Source organism: Lissotriton vulgaris, chromosome 6 (assembly GCF_964263255.1).
Source record: "Lissotriton vulgaris chromosome 6, aLisVul1.2, whole genome shotgun sequence".
Lineage (NCBI taxonomy): Eukaryota > Metazoa > Chordata > Amphibia > Caudata > Salamandridae > Lissotriton > Lissotriton vulgaris.
The window spans coordinates 773230557-773249928 of NC_141694.1; the positions used below are offsets into that span (position 1 = coordinate 773230557).

General features: G+C 42.0%; 1 protein-coding gene across 1 annotated transcript in view; it reads right to left on the reverse strand.

Moving 5' to 3' along the window:
- The window catches only part of LOC147707966 (amine sulfotransferase-like), a 249662-nt gene that overhangs the window by 69532 nt on the left and 160758 nt on the right, over positions 1-19372 (reverse strand). The window contains exon 4 of the mRNA XM_086926771.1: positions 17239-17447. Coding sequence (XP_086782897.1) covers positions 17239-17447 — 209 coding nt within the window. The remainder of the gene's footprint in view (positions 1-17238; positions 17448-19372) is intronic.

A 19372-nucleotide genomic window follows, 5' to 3' on the forward strand; every position in this document is an offset into this window, starting at 1 on the left:
GAGACTATTTGTAAAATCAACATGTCAGTATCAGTTTGGGTGTATCTATTAATTGTAATGTAACTGTGAGAGGGAATATTGATAGAATGGGGCCTGTGCTGTTTTTAGGCACTATTGCAATATGTTACATACTGGACCATGTATGCAGGATGTAAGGACTGATGGAGACGGGGTGCTAATAAAGGAGGGCATGACACTGCTGGCTCTGTAGCACCTTGGCCTGTGCAGCCCGGAAGCGTCATACTAAAGTATGCCAGCCACAACCCACCAATTCCATATGCAGAGCCTTTGCAGTGATGCTTGTATCCATAATGGTTGGGCAGAATAGCAGATTGCTTTGTTGATAAAGGCCATACATTAGACAGACAGACATCCAGGTGAGCACACACAGACACAGGTGAACAGAAACAGACTAGCATGCAGAAGCATAAAAAGACATATATACAAGCCGATTGATACATATAAAATGCTAAACTAAAGCACCAGTTAGTCAGATGAGACGTCATGCAAACCTTCTTTAAGCAGCTATCCCACACCAAAATTAAATAACAGCACAAAGTGCATTGGTTTTATAAATGAAAAGGTCAAACAAGCAAAATAACATTTTAATACAGCGGAATACCGCAAACATTTGTATATTAAACCAATCAGTGGTGGGAATTAATAAAATTGCCAGGGTTGTAATTTCCTGGAGGTTAGAGAAGCTATGTTGCATTTAATTAAGATGGATGGCTGTGCATGACACCCCTGTGTCTGTGCTGGAGGTGTTTATTGTCCCAGGAAAGCTGCAGAGTCTCCTGTGAAGCAGAGGGTTGAGGAGTGTCCCCATTTTGCAGCCCATTTAATAAAAGCTGAGGGAGAAAACATTCTTCTCATCGGCCGGCTGGGGGCATCAAGGCATGCCAGGAGTCAAACTAGGCAGAAAGATATTTTTAAGGGTGCACAGACAAAATATCGACTCCAAAATATCGAGTTAAAAATATCGACAATAATAAAATATTGAGAACAAAAATATCGTTGGTCAAAATATCGATTAAAATAATGATAAAAAAATATCGAGTACAAAAATATCGACTCAAAAAAATTGACAGGACAAAATATATATAAATAGTCAAAGTAATACATTTCGATAATATGTAGAAAAAAGGTTAAAAAATGTTTTTTTTATTAATAGTAATATAAATTGTAGTTAATGTTTAGGAGCGGGATGTTGGGTTAATAGGGGATAAGGGTGGGGAGTAATTTAATAATAATTAATTAATTAATATATGTTTGTAAATATTTTTAATTAATAATTAATTGGTAATTAATTAATATTAATTAGTTAATTAATTAATATAATTTTGTACATATTTTTAATTAGTAATTAATTGGTAATTAAATAATATTAATTAGTTAATTACATTAATTAGAGTAATTTATTTATATATATAATTTTTAGTTATTGTTAATTAATTAATTGGGAAAAAATAATATTCATTATTAAATTAAATTAATTACAGCTAATGTGCTAATATATTTACTTTATTGTTATTGTTAATTAATAATTAATTGGTAATTAAATAATATTAATTAATTTTGGGTAAAGGATTTTTTTTAGGGTTCAGGTTCAGTTTTCAGTTTTTGGGTAAAGGGGTATTTTTAGGGTTCAGGGTCAGTTTTCAGTTTTTGGGTAAAGGGGTATTTTTAGGGTTCAGGGTCAGTTTTCAGTTTTTGGGTAAAGGGGTATTTTTAGGGTTCAGGGTCAGTTTTCAGTTTTTGGGTAAAGGGGTATTTTTAGGGTTCAGGGTCAGTTTTCAGTTTTTGGGTAAAGGGGTATTTTTAGGGTTCAGGGTCAGTTTTCAGTTCTTGGGTAAAGGGGTATTTTTTGGGTTCAGGGTCAGTTTTCAGTTTTTGGGTAAAGGGGTATTTTTAGGGTTCAGGGTCAGTTTGGGGTTTTTGGGTAAAGGGGTTTTTTTAGGGTTCAGGGTCAGTTTTCCCTACTGTTGCACCCACTGGAGTGGGAATAGTAATTTTAACCCCTACGCTATCCAACCCTTTCCCTACGCTTGCACTCTTTGGAGTGGGAATAGTATTTTTTACACTTCTGGTATCGTACGGTAATATAATAGTATCTTATTTAATTATAGTATGTTACTATATATATATGTTTTAACAAATAAGATTGTAAAAAATATTTTTATTATTTTCATTTATTATTTAATTATTATAAGTTAATTTAAGTATTTTTAAGTATATTTTAGTAATTACATTTTAATATTAATTTAATTTAACACTGTTTTTAATAAAGTCGATATTTTTTACAACTATATTATTGTAAACGATATTTTGTACTCGATATTTTTGTACCTACCTGTTTGTAGATACAAACTCGATATTTTGACTGTCGATATTTTGTCCACAATATTTTTGCAAGTCGATATTTTGTCCCTCAATATTATTTCAGTGATCCATTTTTAAGTTTAGTATGTGTATGTGCTTGCTAAAATCACGAATGGAGGAAAAACCTATATTCTACAAGTGTATATTAATGAGAAAGCGTCTATGTGTAAAAAATAAGTACCTAGGCGGGTAGATGTGCACCCATGAATGCGAGGGTGCGAGGGTTTTGGTACAGGCTGATAAAAGGGGCAGCAACACCAAAAACATGTTAAACAAAGTAAGGGAAGAGCAGTAAAGGTGGCTATAAGGGCTGACCTGTGAAGCGTAATCACTGAGTGTATGTAAGGAGCAGTGGCGGCTCACTGTGGGAGTGTTGTGGGGCGGCGGAACAGGGGAGGGGCAGGTTGAGGGTTTAGTAGAGTTCGACATCTGACAGACAGGAGTAAGATAAGTAATTAAATCGATAAAACAATTTACCTTACGTGTGCTGCATCGCCGAGTTGGCGATGCAGCGCGAGCAATATGCGCCTTCCTGCACAAAAACAATATCCCCATGACGCAGGCCTCCTGGCACCATGGTGCAAGGGTGCCTGCACTGGCGCATGGCAGCTGTTTGTGCGCCAGAGCAGGGGAGAACCCAGGAATGCGACATATCATTGTAAATATGTTGCATTCCTGTGCTCTGAAAGTGCCGCAGAGTGGCGCAGCCAAAGAGCTTGCGGTGCCACGCTGCGGCACTTTCTTGTAAATCTGCTTGTTGGTCTTTTACTCCTTCCCATAAAAGAGATGCTATGATTGCTGATATGTAGAATACATTTGGCATAAGTACTTTGGATATAAATATGCTAATATGTATGTATACATGTATGCATGCATGTATGTATGTATGTAATATGCATGCTATTCAGAAGGTAAACGTGTTTAAAGGACACCTTTTCAACAGTCAAGCTCGAGCCCTGAAGCAGACCTAAATGGAAAAAATCCATAAACATTCTGCAACAGAATATAGCGGCACATAAGCATGCTTAAAATGTATGTACCACTACAATGCAGCTTACATTTTGTAGTAAAAATATATTTTACGTAATCACCTTGAAAACCAGAGGTGGCAACGAAAGTATCGATTTCAGGTTTAAGGTAATGACCTCTAGCAGAGCAATAGACTAATGCACTGGAAATCTAGCTATCCTCCTCTTAATTTAAACAACAGTTGAAATTCTTCACATCAGTGTGCCTTACACACTGTTGGTTCGTCAGAATCATTCTGGCATCACAACTAAACGCCATTAATATACTTACATAGAGCATTGATGTGTTTCTGTTTTAGTTGAATACAATCAACTAGGATGTAATATGAAAATCAGAGGCAGATTTGTATAATAATAATAATTTTAATAATAACCGTACTTTAGCATGTTATAAGTTGAGTTCTACTACTAACACTTGTTGTAGTGATATTAGATGTGGTTTTACTCATTCTAGCAGTAGCAACAATAGTATAGGTTGTATGTGAGAAACGTCTGAATACACACTATTCTACTTTTGGCCAAAAAAGAAAACGAATCGTCTAGTAGCAAAATTAATACCTAGGTGACTGTGAGTGCAGAGGCATAGGTGAAGGTCAATGCATCACCCTGGTGCTTTTCAGCACGGTTTTATAACATCAAGACACAATCACTCGAGGGGCGTGGCTACGGCGCCAGCCAAGATGGCGGGGTGACAGAGGAGCTCCCGCGGCAACCTCCGTGTCTGCGCAGCTTTAAGTATCTCGTCAGGAGGTGTTTTGAGTCGGAGACACCTCCGCCGAGAGAGAGACATGTGGTGAACCCAACGGTATACTTTTTTTTCATCACCACCTAATCTCTGGCATTGGACGGGGGAGGCTTTCATCTGCGCGGTTCCGGCCGCCATTTCAGCTCCTGAGGCGGCGATTCCCGTTCCGTGCACAGCGTGTACCTGACCTCCTGGAATGTTTCCTGGGATGCCCAGTCGCTTCCTCCCTCATTTCCAGGCAGGTGAGCCCCTGTTCACGCAAGTACTGTGATGTGGGCAGTTGTTTTGTTAAATTGAAGTCGGCGTTCCCAGTTTTTCGCTCCGGCCGCCATTTTGTTTTTTCGCGCGATGTCGCACTGCCTGCCTCCTTGGAAGAACTGCTCTCCCTGCTTTCCTCTGATCTCTGCAATTTTGTTTATGCGCTGAATTTAATGAAGGTCCTGCAGTTTTGTCAATGTTCTCCTTTTTGGTCTGCTTTTAGCACTTCATGACCCTTCATATCTAGCAATGGTCTAACAACTGCACGCTTTCTCGCATTCGTGAGGCCCTTCTATGCTCCTTTGAAACAGGAGATTTCTTCATTGTGGTCGCGGCATTGCAGTGTTTTCCTGGCAACCTTCATTCACCACAGCTGGTCGTCTCTCACTCAACCATTATACCTTTTGTGACTTTTATGTTCCTTCAGGACATTTGGCATGTGGTTGTGCTTTGACTCCATCTCTCCCAAGCTACGTGGAGGACCCCGCCCACTATATTTTCTCTGCTCTCTCCTGGTGCACTAGTTGGCCTCTGGTTTTCTTCATTGCCTCCTGTTTACTTGATTCTTTCTTCAGTCTTGACCTTGGGCGGCTGGCATCTCTTCTATTCTCAACTCGTTTGTTCATATATGGGGAAACTTCGCACTTTAAAATTGTCTGCCATGACAAAGGGCCTTACCAACTCAGATTCGGATTCTCCCACACAGGATATGGAGGAGGCAGCGTCGTCTAAACCTGAATCTACCCTGGGGCCATCTCCAAATCTCATAAAGGCAAAAAACTCTCGACCACCCTGGTTTCTTCAAAACGCCTCAAAAAGGACCCTCCTGCCCCAGATACCACTCCTACTCCATCCTCCCTGGATCTTATACTGGAGGAACTACGTGCTCTTAGACCATTTATGGAGACAACGTCCCAAACATTGCAAAGTATGCAGGATAAATGGGTAACCCTGGATTCTCGAGTTTTACTTCTCGAACAATCGTCGGAATCTGTACAAAGCTCCTGTTCTCGGATTCCCTCCATGGAAGCTGAGATCCTTCTTCGTAAGAGGCAGACAGAGGACTTACAGCCTGATTCATCAAGCCGAAATCGGCTCACAAAGGGCCAGATTCTGAGAATCTGGCCCTTTGCGAGCGCTATTTTTGCATTTGGGATTCATCATCCCAAATGCAAAAATCGGTAATAGCGATGTCGCAATTTTGCGAGGAATTACATTTAAGGAATCTCTATTTGAGATTCTTTAAATGCAATTCATCATCCATTTAAAAATTGCGAATTCACAATTTCGGCCCGCTATTTACCGCGAGGTCAAACCTCGTGGTAAATAGCGAAAACTTAGAAAAATGCTTTTAAAAGCATTTTTCTAAGTTGCATCTTGCACACACACATGTCCTTTGGACATGTGTGTGCGCAACACCTGTTTAAATTTGCATTTAAGGGGTGCTACAGGGTGTCCTTTGGACACCCCTGGCACCCTTTAAATCGCTATCTTATTTGCGATTAGCTAATTGCTAATCGCAAATAAGGAATACTCCCTATTCATTCCTATGGGCCTTTTGGCCCATAGGAATGAATGGGGAGGAATTCCTTATTTGCGATTAGCAATTAGCTAATCGCAAATAAGGATTGTGTAGGAATCGCAAATCTTTTTGCGATTCCTACATGAATACCGTTTTGCGAGTCTGTAATAGCGATTCCTTATGAATCGCTATTATAGACTCGCAAAACGGGTCTATGATGAATCAGGCTGTTAGAAACCAGGAACCGCAGGAACAACCTTTGCCTCTACGGCCTTCCAGAACTTTCAGAAGGGTCTAATCCTACTGCTTTCTTTCAATCCTTCCTCCCAAAAATTCTAGACGCTCCTGCTTTATATTCCATTAATATTCAACGAGCACATCGGTTGGGCCCTAGAGTGTCTTCTAAACCACGTGGCGTCATCATGCTATTTCTACAATATACAGATCTCCTGCAGGTGCTCTCTGCCACCAAGGTCATGAAACAAATTGTATGGGAAGGTTATCGTCTCTACTTGTCGCAGCATGTTGCAAAAGTCACAGCTGACCGTCGGAAGTGTTTTCTGGACTTGCGACCTCAACTGAGAGCTCTTAATGCTAGATATGGCCTTCTCCACCCGTGAATTTTCAAGGTCACTTATAAAGAGAAGACCACCACTTATGATGACCCTGCTGTGCTGCAAGAATTTCTTCGCGGACATGGAGCAACTGCCATGGATACTTCCGGAGCAACCTGATTGTCCTTCATTGTACCTAATTAATTTTACCTTGTGATCGTTGTTTCAATTTGTGCCTCATCTGGTTCCTATCGTTCTTTCCTTTTATACTAACCTTTGTTTTTATTCCCCTTCCTATAGGTTCACTCCTGAGAAATCCACCCCATCGTTTCTTCTGATTATTTCTCATGTTATCTCTCTTGTTGTCACTATGAAGGCGGAGGTCTGGATGCGGTTGCTTTTCCTGTTGTCATCGCCGTCTCTGGTGCCGTCACTCCCTGTTTTTCACGTTTGTCTTGTAAGTACATTTTCTCAGTCGTCCTTCTGGACTTGTACTATCTCCATGTTCTTTACTTCTCTCTTCTCTTCTCGTTCTGCACCAATGCTTTCTCTTTCCTCTATTTTTCCCTTCTTTGTTCTTTCACCTCTTTTCCTCATCCTTTATCTCTACCGCTAGATGATCTTCTTTCTGGTTTCTTTTTCTATTGACTTAGGGAGCATGTTTCTACTGTATTTACTCTTAGTAAGCATGTTTTTGTTTTGCTTTATATATTTTTCATTGTTTTTCATTCCGTGTCATTACTTGGAATGTTAAAGGTTTAAACAACCCTATCAAGAGACAATGAGTACTGTCGCATCTGGCTAGACTAAAAGCTGATGTGGCTTTCATTCAAGAGTCTCATCTTTCAGAGGCTGAGGCCTTAAAAGTTAAACGTTGTTGGGTGAGACATGTTTTCTTTTCTTCCACTGATAATAAGAAGGGTGGGACTTTGATTTTGACTCATAAAAAGTTAAATGTTTCTGTTATTTCTCAGGAATGCGATGATCAGGGTCGTTGGGTTCTAGTTAGATTGCTTATCGATAAGATACCAATTGTGTTGTTTAATATTTATGCTCCCACCGGTGTTGATAAATTATTTTGGCCCTCTATTTCTGGCAAACGCTCTACTCTAGCTGAGGATTATATTATTTTTGGTGGGGATTGCAATTTAGTTTTTGATCTCATCCTAGACCGACATTCTAAAGTTAGGTTTTCACCCTCTAAAATGCACTCCCAGTTCACAAATACCATTCACAACAATGCTTTAGTAGACATCTGGAGACTGTGTAACCCAGATCTTCGAGAATACAGTTTTTATTCTCCTGCCCATAACTCTAAATCACGCATTGACTATCTTTTTCTTCGCAAACCCCTCGCGCAACACACTATCTACTCTGAAATCAGTTCTATTCTGATCTCTGACCTCGCCCCGGTACTCGTTGACATTGACCTTCTCCCCTTTTCTCCCCATTCTGGAAGGTGGAGGTTCAATAATTCTTTGCTCCTAGACCCTATTTTTTGTACAGAGTTTTCTAAATTTACAACTGAGTTTTTTTCGCTCAACCACACTCCAACCTCCCCTTATGTCATGGTTTGGGATTCTTTTAAGGCGGCCTCTATAGGTTTTATAATTAATTTTGTCTCCCGTAAGAAAAGAGCCAATTAAGCCAAGTCTTCTTCTTTACTTGCTAATATTAAAAAGCTCGAACTTATCTATCATTCTACAAATTCTGAATCCTCTCTTAAAGAACTCATAGAAGCTAAGATTTCTTTTAATAAATTCACCACTGATGCTGCTTCTAATTTGCTATTAAAATGTAACGCGCGCTACTATGGGGGTCAAAATAAGATGGGGAAGTTACTTGCTAATTATCTCCAAATTCGAAAGGAGCGCACGAAAATTGAACAGATTAAATAATCTTCTGGTGACTACTTATTCAAAGATAAAGACATCCTTAATGAATTCTTGCTTTTTTATAAGACTCTCTACACGCCTGAACTCGTCCCTTCTTCGGCCGATATTCTTTCTTACTTTCAATCTCTTTCTCCTCCTCCTTCGTCCCATGTGAATTTCGAGCCTCTGAATGCTGACATCACGCTTTCTGAGGTTTCGCACGCGGTCTCTAAATTGCGCCATGGTAAAGCTCCGGGCCCAGATGGGTTTACCATCGAATTTTATACTCATTTTGCTTCCCTTCTTTTACCAAAACTACTATCTCTTTATCAGTCCTTTCTGACCTCCGGTTCGTCTAGTGGTTCCTTCCAACAAGCCTTAATTTGTTTAATCCCTAAGGATGATAAGGACCATTCCCTATGTAAAAATTACCGCCCTATTTCATTAGTTAACACTGATTATAAGATCCTAGTAAAGATTTTGGCCCTTCGACTGGACCCTATACTACCTGATTTGATTGGCCCCGAGCAGTCTGGTTTTGTGAAGGGCCGCCTCTCTTCGGATAACTCCAGAGTCGTCTTCAACTTCCTCACCAAAGCTTCTTCTCTGGATTTCCCACTTGCTGCTATTTCTCTGGACGCGGAGAAAGCCTTTGATAGGTTTGGTTGGGATTTCATGTTTCAAGCTCTCTCTTGGACTGGTATTCTTGGATTTTTGTTAATGGCGCTGTTTCCAATTATTTCACTCTTCAAAGAGGAGTTCGACAGGGTTGTCCTCTCTCCCCCTTTATTTGTCTTGGCTTTAGAACCCTTTCTTACAAAAGTTCACCAAGATACCTCGATCTCCGGTTTTCCTTTTGCTTCTCAGCAAGTTAAGCTTTCGGTATATGCCGATGACATCCTTTTCTACTGTTTGGATCCGGTTTCTTCTCTCCCCTCTTTTTTGCAGCAAGTTTCCTCTTTCTCAGCTGTTTCAAGTTATCGCCTCAATGTTGACAAATGCGAAATTCTTCCCTTGAACTCTATATGTCAAAAACATCTTTTTTATATTTCTGGTTTCTCGTGGCAGCCGACTAAAATTAAGTATCTAGGTGTTTGGTTCGCTCCCCTTTTGTCAGACACTCTGAAGCTCAATTTTGATTATATCTCCAAAAAATTGGACTCCGCCATCACTCGTTGGAATCCACTTTTTTTGTTTGGTGGGGTCGTCTGAATTCGATCAAAATGATGCTCTCACCTCTCCTATTATATACTATCTCCATGATACCAATTCATATTCCCGATTATTACTTTAAAAAGACTGATTCTATCTTGTTGAAATTCTTGTGGAAAGGTAAAAACCCTGCATTGCACTGTCTTCTTTGTGAAAGGGGAAAGCTCAATCTGGAGTTCGTTTCCCCGACTTCAAAGCCTACCACCGTGCCTTTTCCCTCAAACAATCAGCTCGTTGGCTTTCCACGGAGCTTCCTTTCCACCCTCCCCTTTGGTTAACGATTGAGTCCTCTTTTCTTTCTCCCTTCAAGTTTCGCGAATTTTTATCCTTTACTTCACCTTTGACTAGTTTTCGCAATCCTGTTCTTTCTCACTCCCGCAAGCTTCTTTCTCCATATCTGTCTTCTTTCTATCCTTCATTTCCTCGACAGACGAGCAGCCTATCTGGCATAATAAACAACTTTTGATTCACAACCGTACTTTCTTTTGGAAGTCCTGGCATTCTCGAGGTCTTCGATGGATTTCCCAACTTCTTTCCCACAATCTCCCTCTGTCCTTCTCAGACCTTCGGTCTCAATTTTCATTGCCCTCTAGTGCACGCTCTCAATACGAAGCGCTTCATCCCACTCTTTTGTCTTATCTTGCCTCCTTACTGAATTCTAATCCCATTCCCCTAAATCATCGCCCTATAGCCTCTGTTCTGGATTCCTCTCCCTCTGCTTCTTTCCTGTACAATTCTGCTCAATTTTCTGCAGATAGGCCCAAATCGAAAGTTGAACTAGCATGGGAACAGGATTTCTCTTTAGTTTGGAAATTTCATTATGGGACAAAATCTGGTCTAAACTCCATAAGACCTCTAGGGCTGCCAATACGACCCAAACACTCTACTTTATTCATAACCGTACCCTTTTCACTCCAGCTGTTTTATCCTCTTTCTCGACAGACGCTCTCCCTAATTGCTGGTCATGCCCCTGTCCATCTGCAAATCGACAACACATGCTGTTTGAATGCCCCCCCATCTGTCGTTTCTGGAATTTGGTCTGGTCACAGATGCAGAAAATGTTTCATTTCAACACTCCCTTTTCTCCCGCTCACATCTTTTTGGGCTCTTTATCCCCAGCACTCTCCCAAACACATAGTCACTATCCCCTAATTGATCTCTTTATCGCTATTGCTTTTCACCATATCTCTTCCAATTGGAAACAAGCCACTAATGTCTCCTTCCGATCATGGTGGAATGCAATATGCTTCCATCACAGGTTGGATACTAATTTTGTTTCCCCTGTCTCTTTAGCCATTAAGCGGGACCTCCTTTGGCTCCCTTTAGTGAATTACCTATCCTCTTCTGCCCCTTCCTCCATCACTCAAGATGTTCACTCTATTGAGGTACGCAAACCATCTTAAATCTCATTCTCCAGTTTACTTGTATACCTGTTCATAGATCATACTGCTTGCTTTGTTGTTTTTTCAGGTATTTGATTAATGATGCATTTGTATATTTATCTCATCACATGGCTGTATGATTTTCACTCCCCCTCCTCCCTTTCCTGTATAATTTATTGTTTTTCTCATATTGATTGTTTCTTCACTGCTCTGGTTTTCTTTTGTATTTCTTTACTGTTTAATAAAATCAAACTTAAAAAAAAGACACAATCACTCTTTTTTTCTTTCTCCCTTCAGATTCAATGTTTTGAAGTCAGCTAGAATGACTGAGATGAGGGGCAATATCACTGGATCCCGCATTATGAAAGGAGAGACCAGAGCACTCTCCATAATAATCCATCGACATTTTGAACTCCAAAGCTCTTATCTAATTCATTGATGGTTTTCTCTTTGGTTTAATGAATGGAAAGCAGATAGGGTTTCATTTCATGTATCATGCTGAGACTGTGTAAAATGTTGCACAATTATATATGTGCCGCTGTGTAGATATAGATAGGTCAGAGTTTCCTTTGGAAGGCCACTTATTTTTGCGAATAACGTTTGAGCTGTTATACGAACCTGCACAAAACTTTTCAAACAAAGTTCACCCACCTCAGCTTTTTCCTGGAAAGTTTCAGGGTGATCTGTCAAACATGCACCAAGAAAAATGCAGGGTCTCAAAACATTGATTTCCCATTTTAATTCTCATAGGAAACTCCTGTTGTGGCAACAGAATAAAACAACAGATGGATTTGCTCCAAATTTGGCAAAAAAATTGGACTTTACAAAGAAACTATATTTATAGAATGTTGCTCATGGTGGTTATGATGGGATTAAAAATAGGCATTTCTGGATGTATTGATAAAGCCATAGGAAGGAAACAAAGGGATGTACACAAACAAAAACAAGAAAGACTGTAGTTGAAAGCATACTCCCAACACAGATCAAACTGAGAATCCATTCAGGGTGGAACTCGAGGAGAATATCAGGTGCATTTCAACCTTTTCTATACATATTGGTCTGATCAAATACAAAATACTAAATTTCGGCATGTCATCAGATGGAGACCTTTATCAAGATGTAATTTGAAATATCATGCAACCTGTCATGAATGCATTTCATTATGGTGATGTCATATTGGGTATCGGAGCTACACAGAAGGAGCATTATAAAGCTCTCATGCAAGTATGTCATTTACTTGCGTATGAAGGTTTTGGCTTTGAATGCCGACAATGAACCATCAGATCAACGCAGTCACCTCACCATGCTTCCACACACTCCACTTGCTTCAAAAGACATTCAGATTGATCCCTACCTAATCCAGAAAAACAGTCACCTAAGCACTCATCAGCAGCAGTCTGGACTATAGCACTGCACTCTATACACCGGCATCACCCAAAAACTCCTCAGAAAACATCAGAACGTTCGAAACGCCACAGCCAGACTGTCCTTGACATCCCTTTGGTTCAGCCATATCTCCGAACAGCTCCGAGAACTCCACTGGCTCCCACTCAACAAAAGGATCACCTTTAAGCTCCTCTCGCACGTCTACAGAGCCCTCCACAATGCAGGACCAGCATACCTGAACGGCTGCTTCTCATTCCACATCCCCACCAGACACTTCAGCTCCAACCAGTTGGACCTGGCCACCGTCCCTCGGATCTACAAGACAATAACATGAGGAAGATCTTTCTCCTACTTTGCCGCCAAGAACAAAAACACCCTGCCGATCCACCTCAGACAATCCCTGATGTTCCAATGTTACATTCATTCCTTGGCATGGCCAGCTGCTGTACCAGATAAATACAAGACTTTGCCACTACAACCTGGAGTGGCCCTACCTTTTTAATGTTTTGCATGAATTTGGCCTGGGAGAGAATTTTATAAGGTGGGCAGCGCTGCTGTACAGTGCTTCCACCGCCAGAGTTAGGACAGGGGGCTTGATCTCTGCTGCCAGTGAGGTTGCTGGGAGGATGAGGCAGGGGTGCCCGTTGTCCCCTCTACTGTTTGCTCTGGCGATGGAGCCCATGGCTGCTCATGCCAGGACGGGGAGATTCTATTCCGGGCTGTTGGTGGAGGGGCAGGTGCAGCATATAGCGTGTATGCAGACAATCTGCCCCTGTTCCTGCCGGACTCCGGGGATGCACTTCGGGAGGCAAAGTGCTTGTTAGACACCATGGGGAGAATAGCGGGGCTCTGTGTAAACTGGGCCAAGTCGTGTTTGTTCCCCACCAGGTCAGGCAGGCTGGACCAACAGAATGCAGAAGAAGTCCCATGGGAATCCCATTGCTTGCCTCACCTAGGGACCCGGATTTATCATGATTGTGACAACCTTTTGGAGGGCAATGTGGGGCGAGCGTTGCGCAGCGCTAAAACTTGTATCGATTTTTGGGGGACTCTTCCGTTATCTATTGCGGGCATGGTTGCTTTAATGAAGATGGTCACTCTGCCTAGGTTCCTCTATTGGTGCGTTCCCCATCTGGATCCCGGGTAAGTTCTTTGCACAGCTTAACACTTTAATTACAGGGTTCCTGTGGGTGACTGGGAGAAGGAAGGTTGCCCTGATTACTCTGCAACGGCCTAAGGCGGAGGGGGGCCTTGCGTTGCCGGACCTTGAGGCCTATTACCTTGCCACGCAACTCCAATGGTTTACGAAATGGGTACCGGGTCACATCAGGCATCCGGAAGACCTGGGGGGGGTCGGATCCGAGTTGGCGTCTTTTGACCTGTGTTCTACTGTGGGTACCACTGGGAGGTGGGTCAGTGCTGCCAGATTTGCGCGTGGTTCATCAGTGCTGGGCGCGCATGGCCAGAAGGGCGTGCGTCAGGACCCTGTACGCGCCCGAGATCCCACTGACGATGTGGGAGCTGCTGCCCATGGGGTGAATGGAGCAAGCCGCAGCCCTGGGAAGAGGCAGGAGTCCTCACATTAGGTGACCTCTACGAGGATGGCAACCTCCTCCCGTTCAATGATCTCATGGAGCGCCATGATCTTCCGTGAGGGGACTTTCTATTTCATGCAGCCCTGACAGCGCCTGTCAGAAAGCACTGGTGGAAAGTACTGGTGGAATCGGACATGTTCCTTGCCTGTCAATATGTAGTGCTGGCAGCGGGAACTATTAAAGCGGTGACTTGTCTCTATCAGCTAGAACCAACCTCTGACAGCGTTGCGACTCAAATGGGAGGCGGACTTGGGGGAACCCTCTGAGGAAAAACCTTGAGGGGAAGTTGTTGAGAGGGCGTGAAAGTGCTCTCGGAATGCACACTTTCAGCTAATCCAATTCTATGTTATACATAGGGCATACTTAACACACGTCAAAATCAACAACTATTTTGGGGCGTTGTCAGCTTGTCCCCGTTGTACTCTGGAGGGGACGAGGTTTCTACACATGTTTTTGGACTGCCCACAATTGGAGGACTACTGGCAAGGGGTGACGACTACCTTGGCGACTGTGACGAAGAGGGAGATAGCCATGACACCAAGGGTTTGCTTGTTGCACTGATTTCCGCACACTGCTAAGACCAAAATCACCAGCAAGTTCATTGATCTGGGGTTAGTCCTGGCAAAAACAGAACTCACTACCCATTAGAAGGCAAGACAGGGATCAACTCTTGTGTGCTGGCATAGTGAGCTTGTGAAGTGGGCAGAGAGTGAAGGGAACTACAGGCTGTGCATGGCTAGGCATAATGGGAGCGAGAAATCAATTGAAATGCTCGGGCGTGGGTGGCGCTCGTGGAACTGGCTAAGCACCTGACTGACGATGAAGAGGGTGTACTTGGTGAGATGGAGGGTGCACAGGCCAACTGAAGCGGCTGACACTTGATGAAGGAGGGGCATTATGAGACCGATGAGAGCCTGGCAAGGACTCTGTCCCCCAGTGTTCCCGGTCTGCCCTAGATTGAGATCTGCAAGGCAAGGATTCTGGTGGGTGGTGCAGTAGATCTGGGCGACTCCCTGTGTATTTTAGTGGCTATCGGCATGCTTGTGAGGGTGGATGGGGTGGGGGGCTGTGTTGGGGTGATAAAGGACCAGGGGGTGGGCTGAGTATTAGGAGTTTTCTATTTGAATCTGCATTTTGGACTGTAATATACATGGAGGTGAACAGAGCTCTAGGTTGGGCTAACTATGGGGAGATGGGGGCCCCTGACGAGACTCTTTGCTTGCAGCCAGCTCTGGGAGGGACGCCGGAATGCTAACGGTTATAATTATAATGCATATCGCGTTCCCAACTACTTCTGTATGATCCCATGGGGCTGTCTGTATGGCTTTTTTCAGAAAGCAATACAAATCTGTTTTTTTTTTAAAAAACGTTCCCACTACAAGTGCTCCATTGGGAGACTTTACGAAATAGAATGTTTCATTTCATTTGTTACATGAATGTGAGCAAAGCTTCAAGAATATCAAACAAGCTATCAAGAACGCAACTAAAATTGCATACTTTGAGCCAAAGCTTCATGCAGAGGTTGTTGTTGATGCTAGCCCAGTTGGGTTTGGTGCCATTTTTGCACAACACAGCTGACACCCAAATGCCTGAAGGCATAATGTGGCATATGCAAGCAGAGGTTTGTATCAAACTGGACATGCTCATTTACAACCTGAGGAAGAATGTTTAGCAGTGGTGTGGGCTTTCGAACACTTCAACGTATTCTTATATGGAAAGTCTTTCATGCTTGTGACAGATCAACAAGCGGTTTTGACCATCTATGAGAATCCAAAGGCCAAGATGCCTCCTCGCCTTGAGCATTGGGGTCTACGATTACAAGAAAACAACTACACAATTGTGCACCATCCAGGGAAAGATCAAAACCCTGCTGGCTACTTCTCACAAGTGCCTCTACAGTGCCATGGTACCCCTTCTAAGCCAGTTGAAGCCTACAAAAATGTAATTGTAAAAAACAACACACTAGTTGACATTTCGTTGGAACAAATTGCCACTGCCACTAGTCAAGATAGTGGCATGTTGAAACTGAAAAACATTATTGCACATCATTCTTGGAACCAGAACACTCGACCTCTGACAGTGAACACTATAAGTTTAAAAATGTCAAAGATGAACTGTCTGTCACCCAAGAAGGCGTTAACCTGAGAGGTTCAAGAATTGTTTTTCTGGAGAGTCTGAGACAACAGATAATTGGAGTGGTCCATGAAGTCCAACACCCCAGGACGCAGGTCCTCTCCCTTGATTGTTCAAGGCCCTTGTGAGCCAGCTGTGTCCCTTGTGGTTTAGACAAACCCAGCCTCACCTTTGAACTGTGCTCAGAGCTCCAGGAAAGCGGCATCGAATCTTCACAGATTTTCCCTCCATGCCCCCAGCAATGTTTGACACCTGCCACCTCCTTCACCAACACCACTGGCTGAAGAGTATCTCCTGGATGACTCTCATATTGATCTGGGAGCAGAAGCAGGGAGAGAACTCTGCCAAAGCACTTCTGATTGTGCCTCTGCCATGGCCATGCCCCGTGTTTTTGTTCTTTAGGGATAGGCCACATGTTGTCTTGTGCTCAGCTGCTCCAACTAGCTGAACGAGTTGATGACTGTTTAGAAGTCCTTTGGGACATAGGTAATGAATTAATTTCTAAACAATGTATACCACTGAGGAGTGCACTAGACTGAATCTACCTAAATAACCCTCCAATAGCCAGCAGGAGACCTTTGTTCCAAAATGCTTGTAACAATGTATAAAATATGTTAATGAACATTTTAGCAGTAGCTTAGTCTTGCCAGTTACCCATACAGAACTGCTACATGATCACTTACATAACTGAGGGCGAACAATATTCAGGAAACACCAGCTCATCACATGAAACTACCAGCAGGAATGAGAGAAGATGAAAACAGATTGGACACAGAAGATTGTTGTCGAAGAAATAGTTCAACAAACGTTTTCCACCCTCATGACACGGATCCACAAAAAGTTTTAACTTTTAAAAGGCACAGGAAACATGCCTTAGCAAAGGAAATAACTAATATATCTCAATCAACGTCACTCACTATATAATATATGAATGCAAAACACTCAGCAGAAGGCACATATTCCTATTGTAATGGAACTTCTCACTCTCCATGTAAGTATACTAGACAAGCTGAATAAGAAGCGCATATGGAAGCTTTTCACATAAAAAGAAAAAAACAGGAAATCAAACGAGTGGCTATGTTAGTCGCCTTTCATAAGATATCCCCCATGGCGGAAAGTACTGAACAATTGAGATATACAATTGAGATATACTTTAAAGTAACAAACCTTTCCTTTTTTCTGTCTTAGCTGCTTAGGAACCCAAAAATAAGGAAGATTGGTGGAAAATAGCCGTGGCGAAGGAGATTTGGCGTAATCACAATTCTTTAGGACGAATTCTATCCATGGAATTCTTTCCATATTTATAATATTTTCTGTTCCATTGCGGTGACCTTCATTATAAATCAAACTCATGACCTGTTGAGTGAAAATGTTTCCTGCAAAACAAATTAAAATGCTTCCAGTTTCTCCTCAAATGTGATATTTTGCAAAAACGCAAAAAGATCTTTTATGAGCGTCAGCATTACAGTATATTGTTGGCAAAGTGTATTTGATAGGTTCAAATGATGTGATGCAATTGTGACATATGTCTGAAGCGCAAATGCATGAGGAAGGTCCCAAATTGCAGAGATAATATGTCCTTGGCCTAATTCACATACAATGGTGCATTCAAAAATTCAGTGCAAACCATGTTGCACATGCAAAGTCTTATTTCACAATGTACAAAGAAATACGAAGTCAGAAAAAAAGCCGTAATGCAAAGCCCGCATATGTAGACCTGTATATTTTTTTTTGTAAAAAAAGTAAGAAAAAAAAGCACAGTCAATAACAACCTCAAAACCACTTTGGGAAATGCTTTTGACATATACCAAAAATGCAAAACTGGCAAAAACTGCTAACACATCAACTTTACACCAGGTAAACTTAGGTGCAGAATAATTTAGTTTAAGAAGGAGGCCATTTTCTAGTTAGCACATGCAGAAAGAAGTTGCTCACAGTGCACTCCCTGTTGCACTGTGAAGGATTCACAAAAATCTCACTGAGTAGAGGGGCTATTTCCAAACAATTGCAATACACCCATATATTAATGTGAGCAAAATCAGATTGTGGCTTATTGTAAAAAGCTGCAAATGCTAGCATGGAGGCCTGCATGTGACTGTGTACATTGAAAGGGACGAGTACTGACATGAGGCATAGAGGTGCAGGGAAAGGAAAACCTAGGGAGTATGGGGGAGCAACACACGTGAAAAAAAGATATATCGTCCTCGTCCCACTATCTCCAGTTTCACCCCTCACCCTGTAAATTGTGTTGCTCTCTTTTAGTTGCAGATAATCCATATATATATGTCAACCCTTCCGATTCTGGTGGGATTACTGATTTCAAGGCTAGTCTCCCGCCTCCCGATTCATGCATTCAAAAACCCGATTTCTCAGCGGGCTTCAGATGGCAGGGGCTGGTCTTGTGTGACTTGGATTATGCACTGCCGGCAACCTTCTCTTGCAAGCAAGCACAAAAAACTTTTGTCACGCTTTAGCTGCCAGCCATAGCGAGACCTCTGTGCCTCTGACAGATATGGAAACAAGCATTTGCAATGCAATCGGTCTCGCCTTTGGGACCTTATATGTATTTAGCTATGCAGCACATTAGCCTGGGTGCTGAAACATCTACTGTTCTTTAACATGGAGTGAAAGAAAGCACCAAACTGCGTGACACACTAGGTATGGGAACACATGGAGAGAAATATTTCTTTCAGAAGGAAATGTTATAGTCCAAAGCTCAGTTTTTAATATAAAATCATTGCCTTCGGTGGTCATATCATTGAAAATACGTGATTTGACAAAAAGATTATTTTCTACGGGTGCTCACGGAAGACAATTTCTATGGACTGGAATCTAGAGAATGCTAAAGTGATTCTGGTATTTTACTGACATCTGCTGGTCGTTTTCTATCAATAAAGTAAAATAGAGGCAGTTGCCAGAAATTTTTTAAAAAATGAGGTCCCGCAGCATAAATCAATTCTGGTATTTTACTGGCCTCTACCGGTTGTTTTATATCAAGACAGTTAAATAGAGGCAGATGAACAAGCAGCAAGCAATTATGGTATTTTTCTGACCTCTACTGGTCAATTTATATCAAGACGGTTAAATAGAGGCAGTTAAACAGAAAAAAAAGTCCCTAAGCGGAAGCAGAAAAGCCCTAGGGCTGATCTCTGGAGCCCACAAAGTTCATACACATATAAGTATATACTAAAGTATATACAAGAGGTCTCGAATTCTCGACCTAAAAAATGGTTACTTGAAATTGTGATATGCAATCCTGCAGCAGCACACTTGCAAGTCCCATACACGTCAATAGACCCGA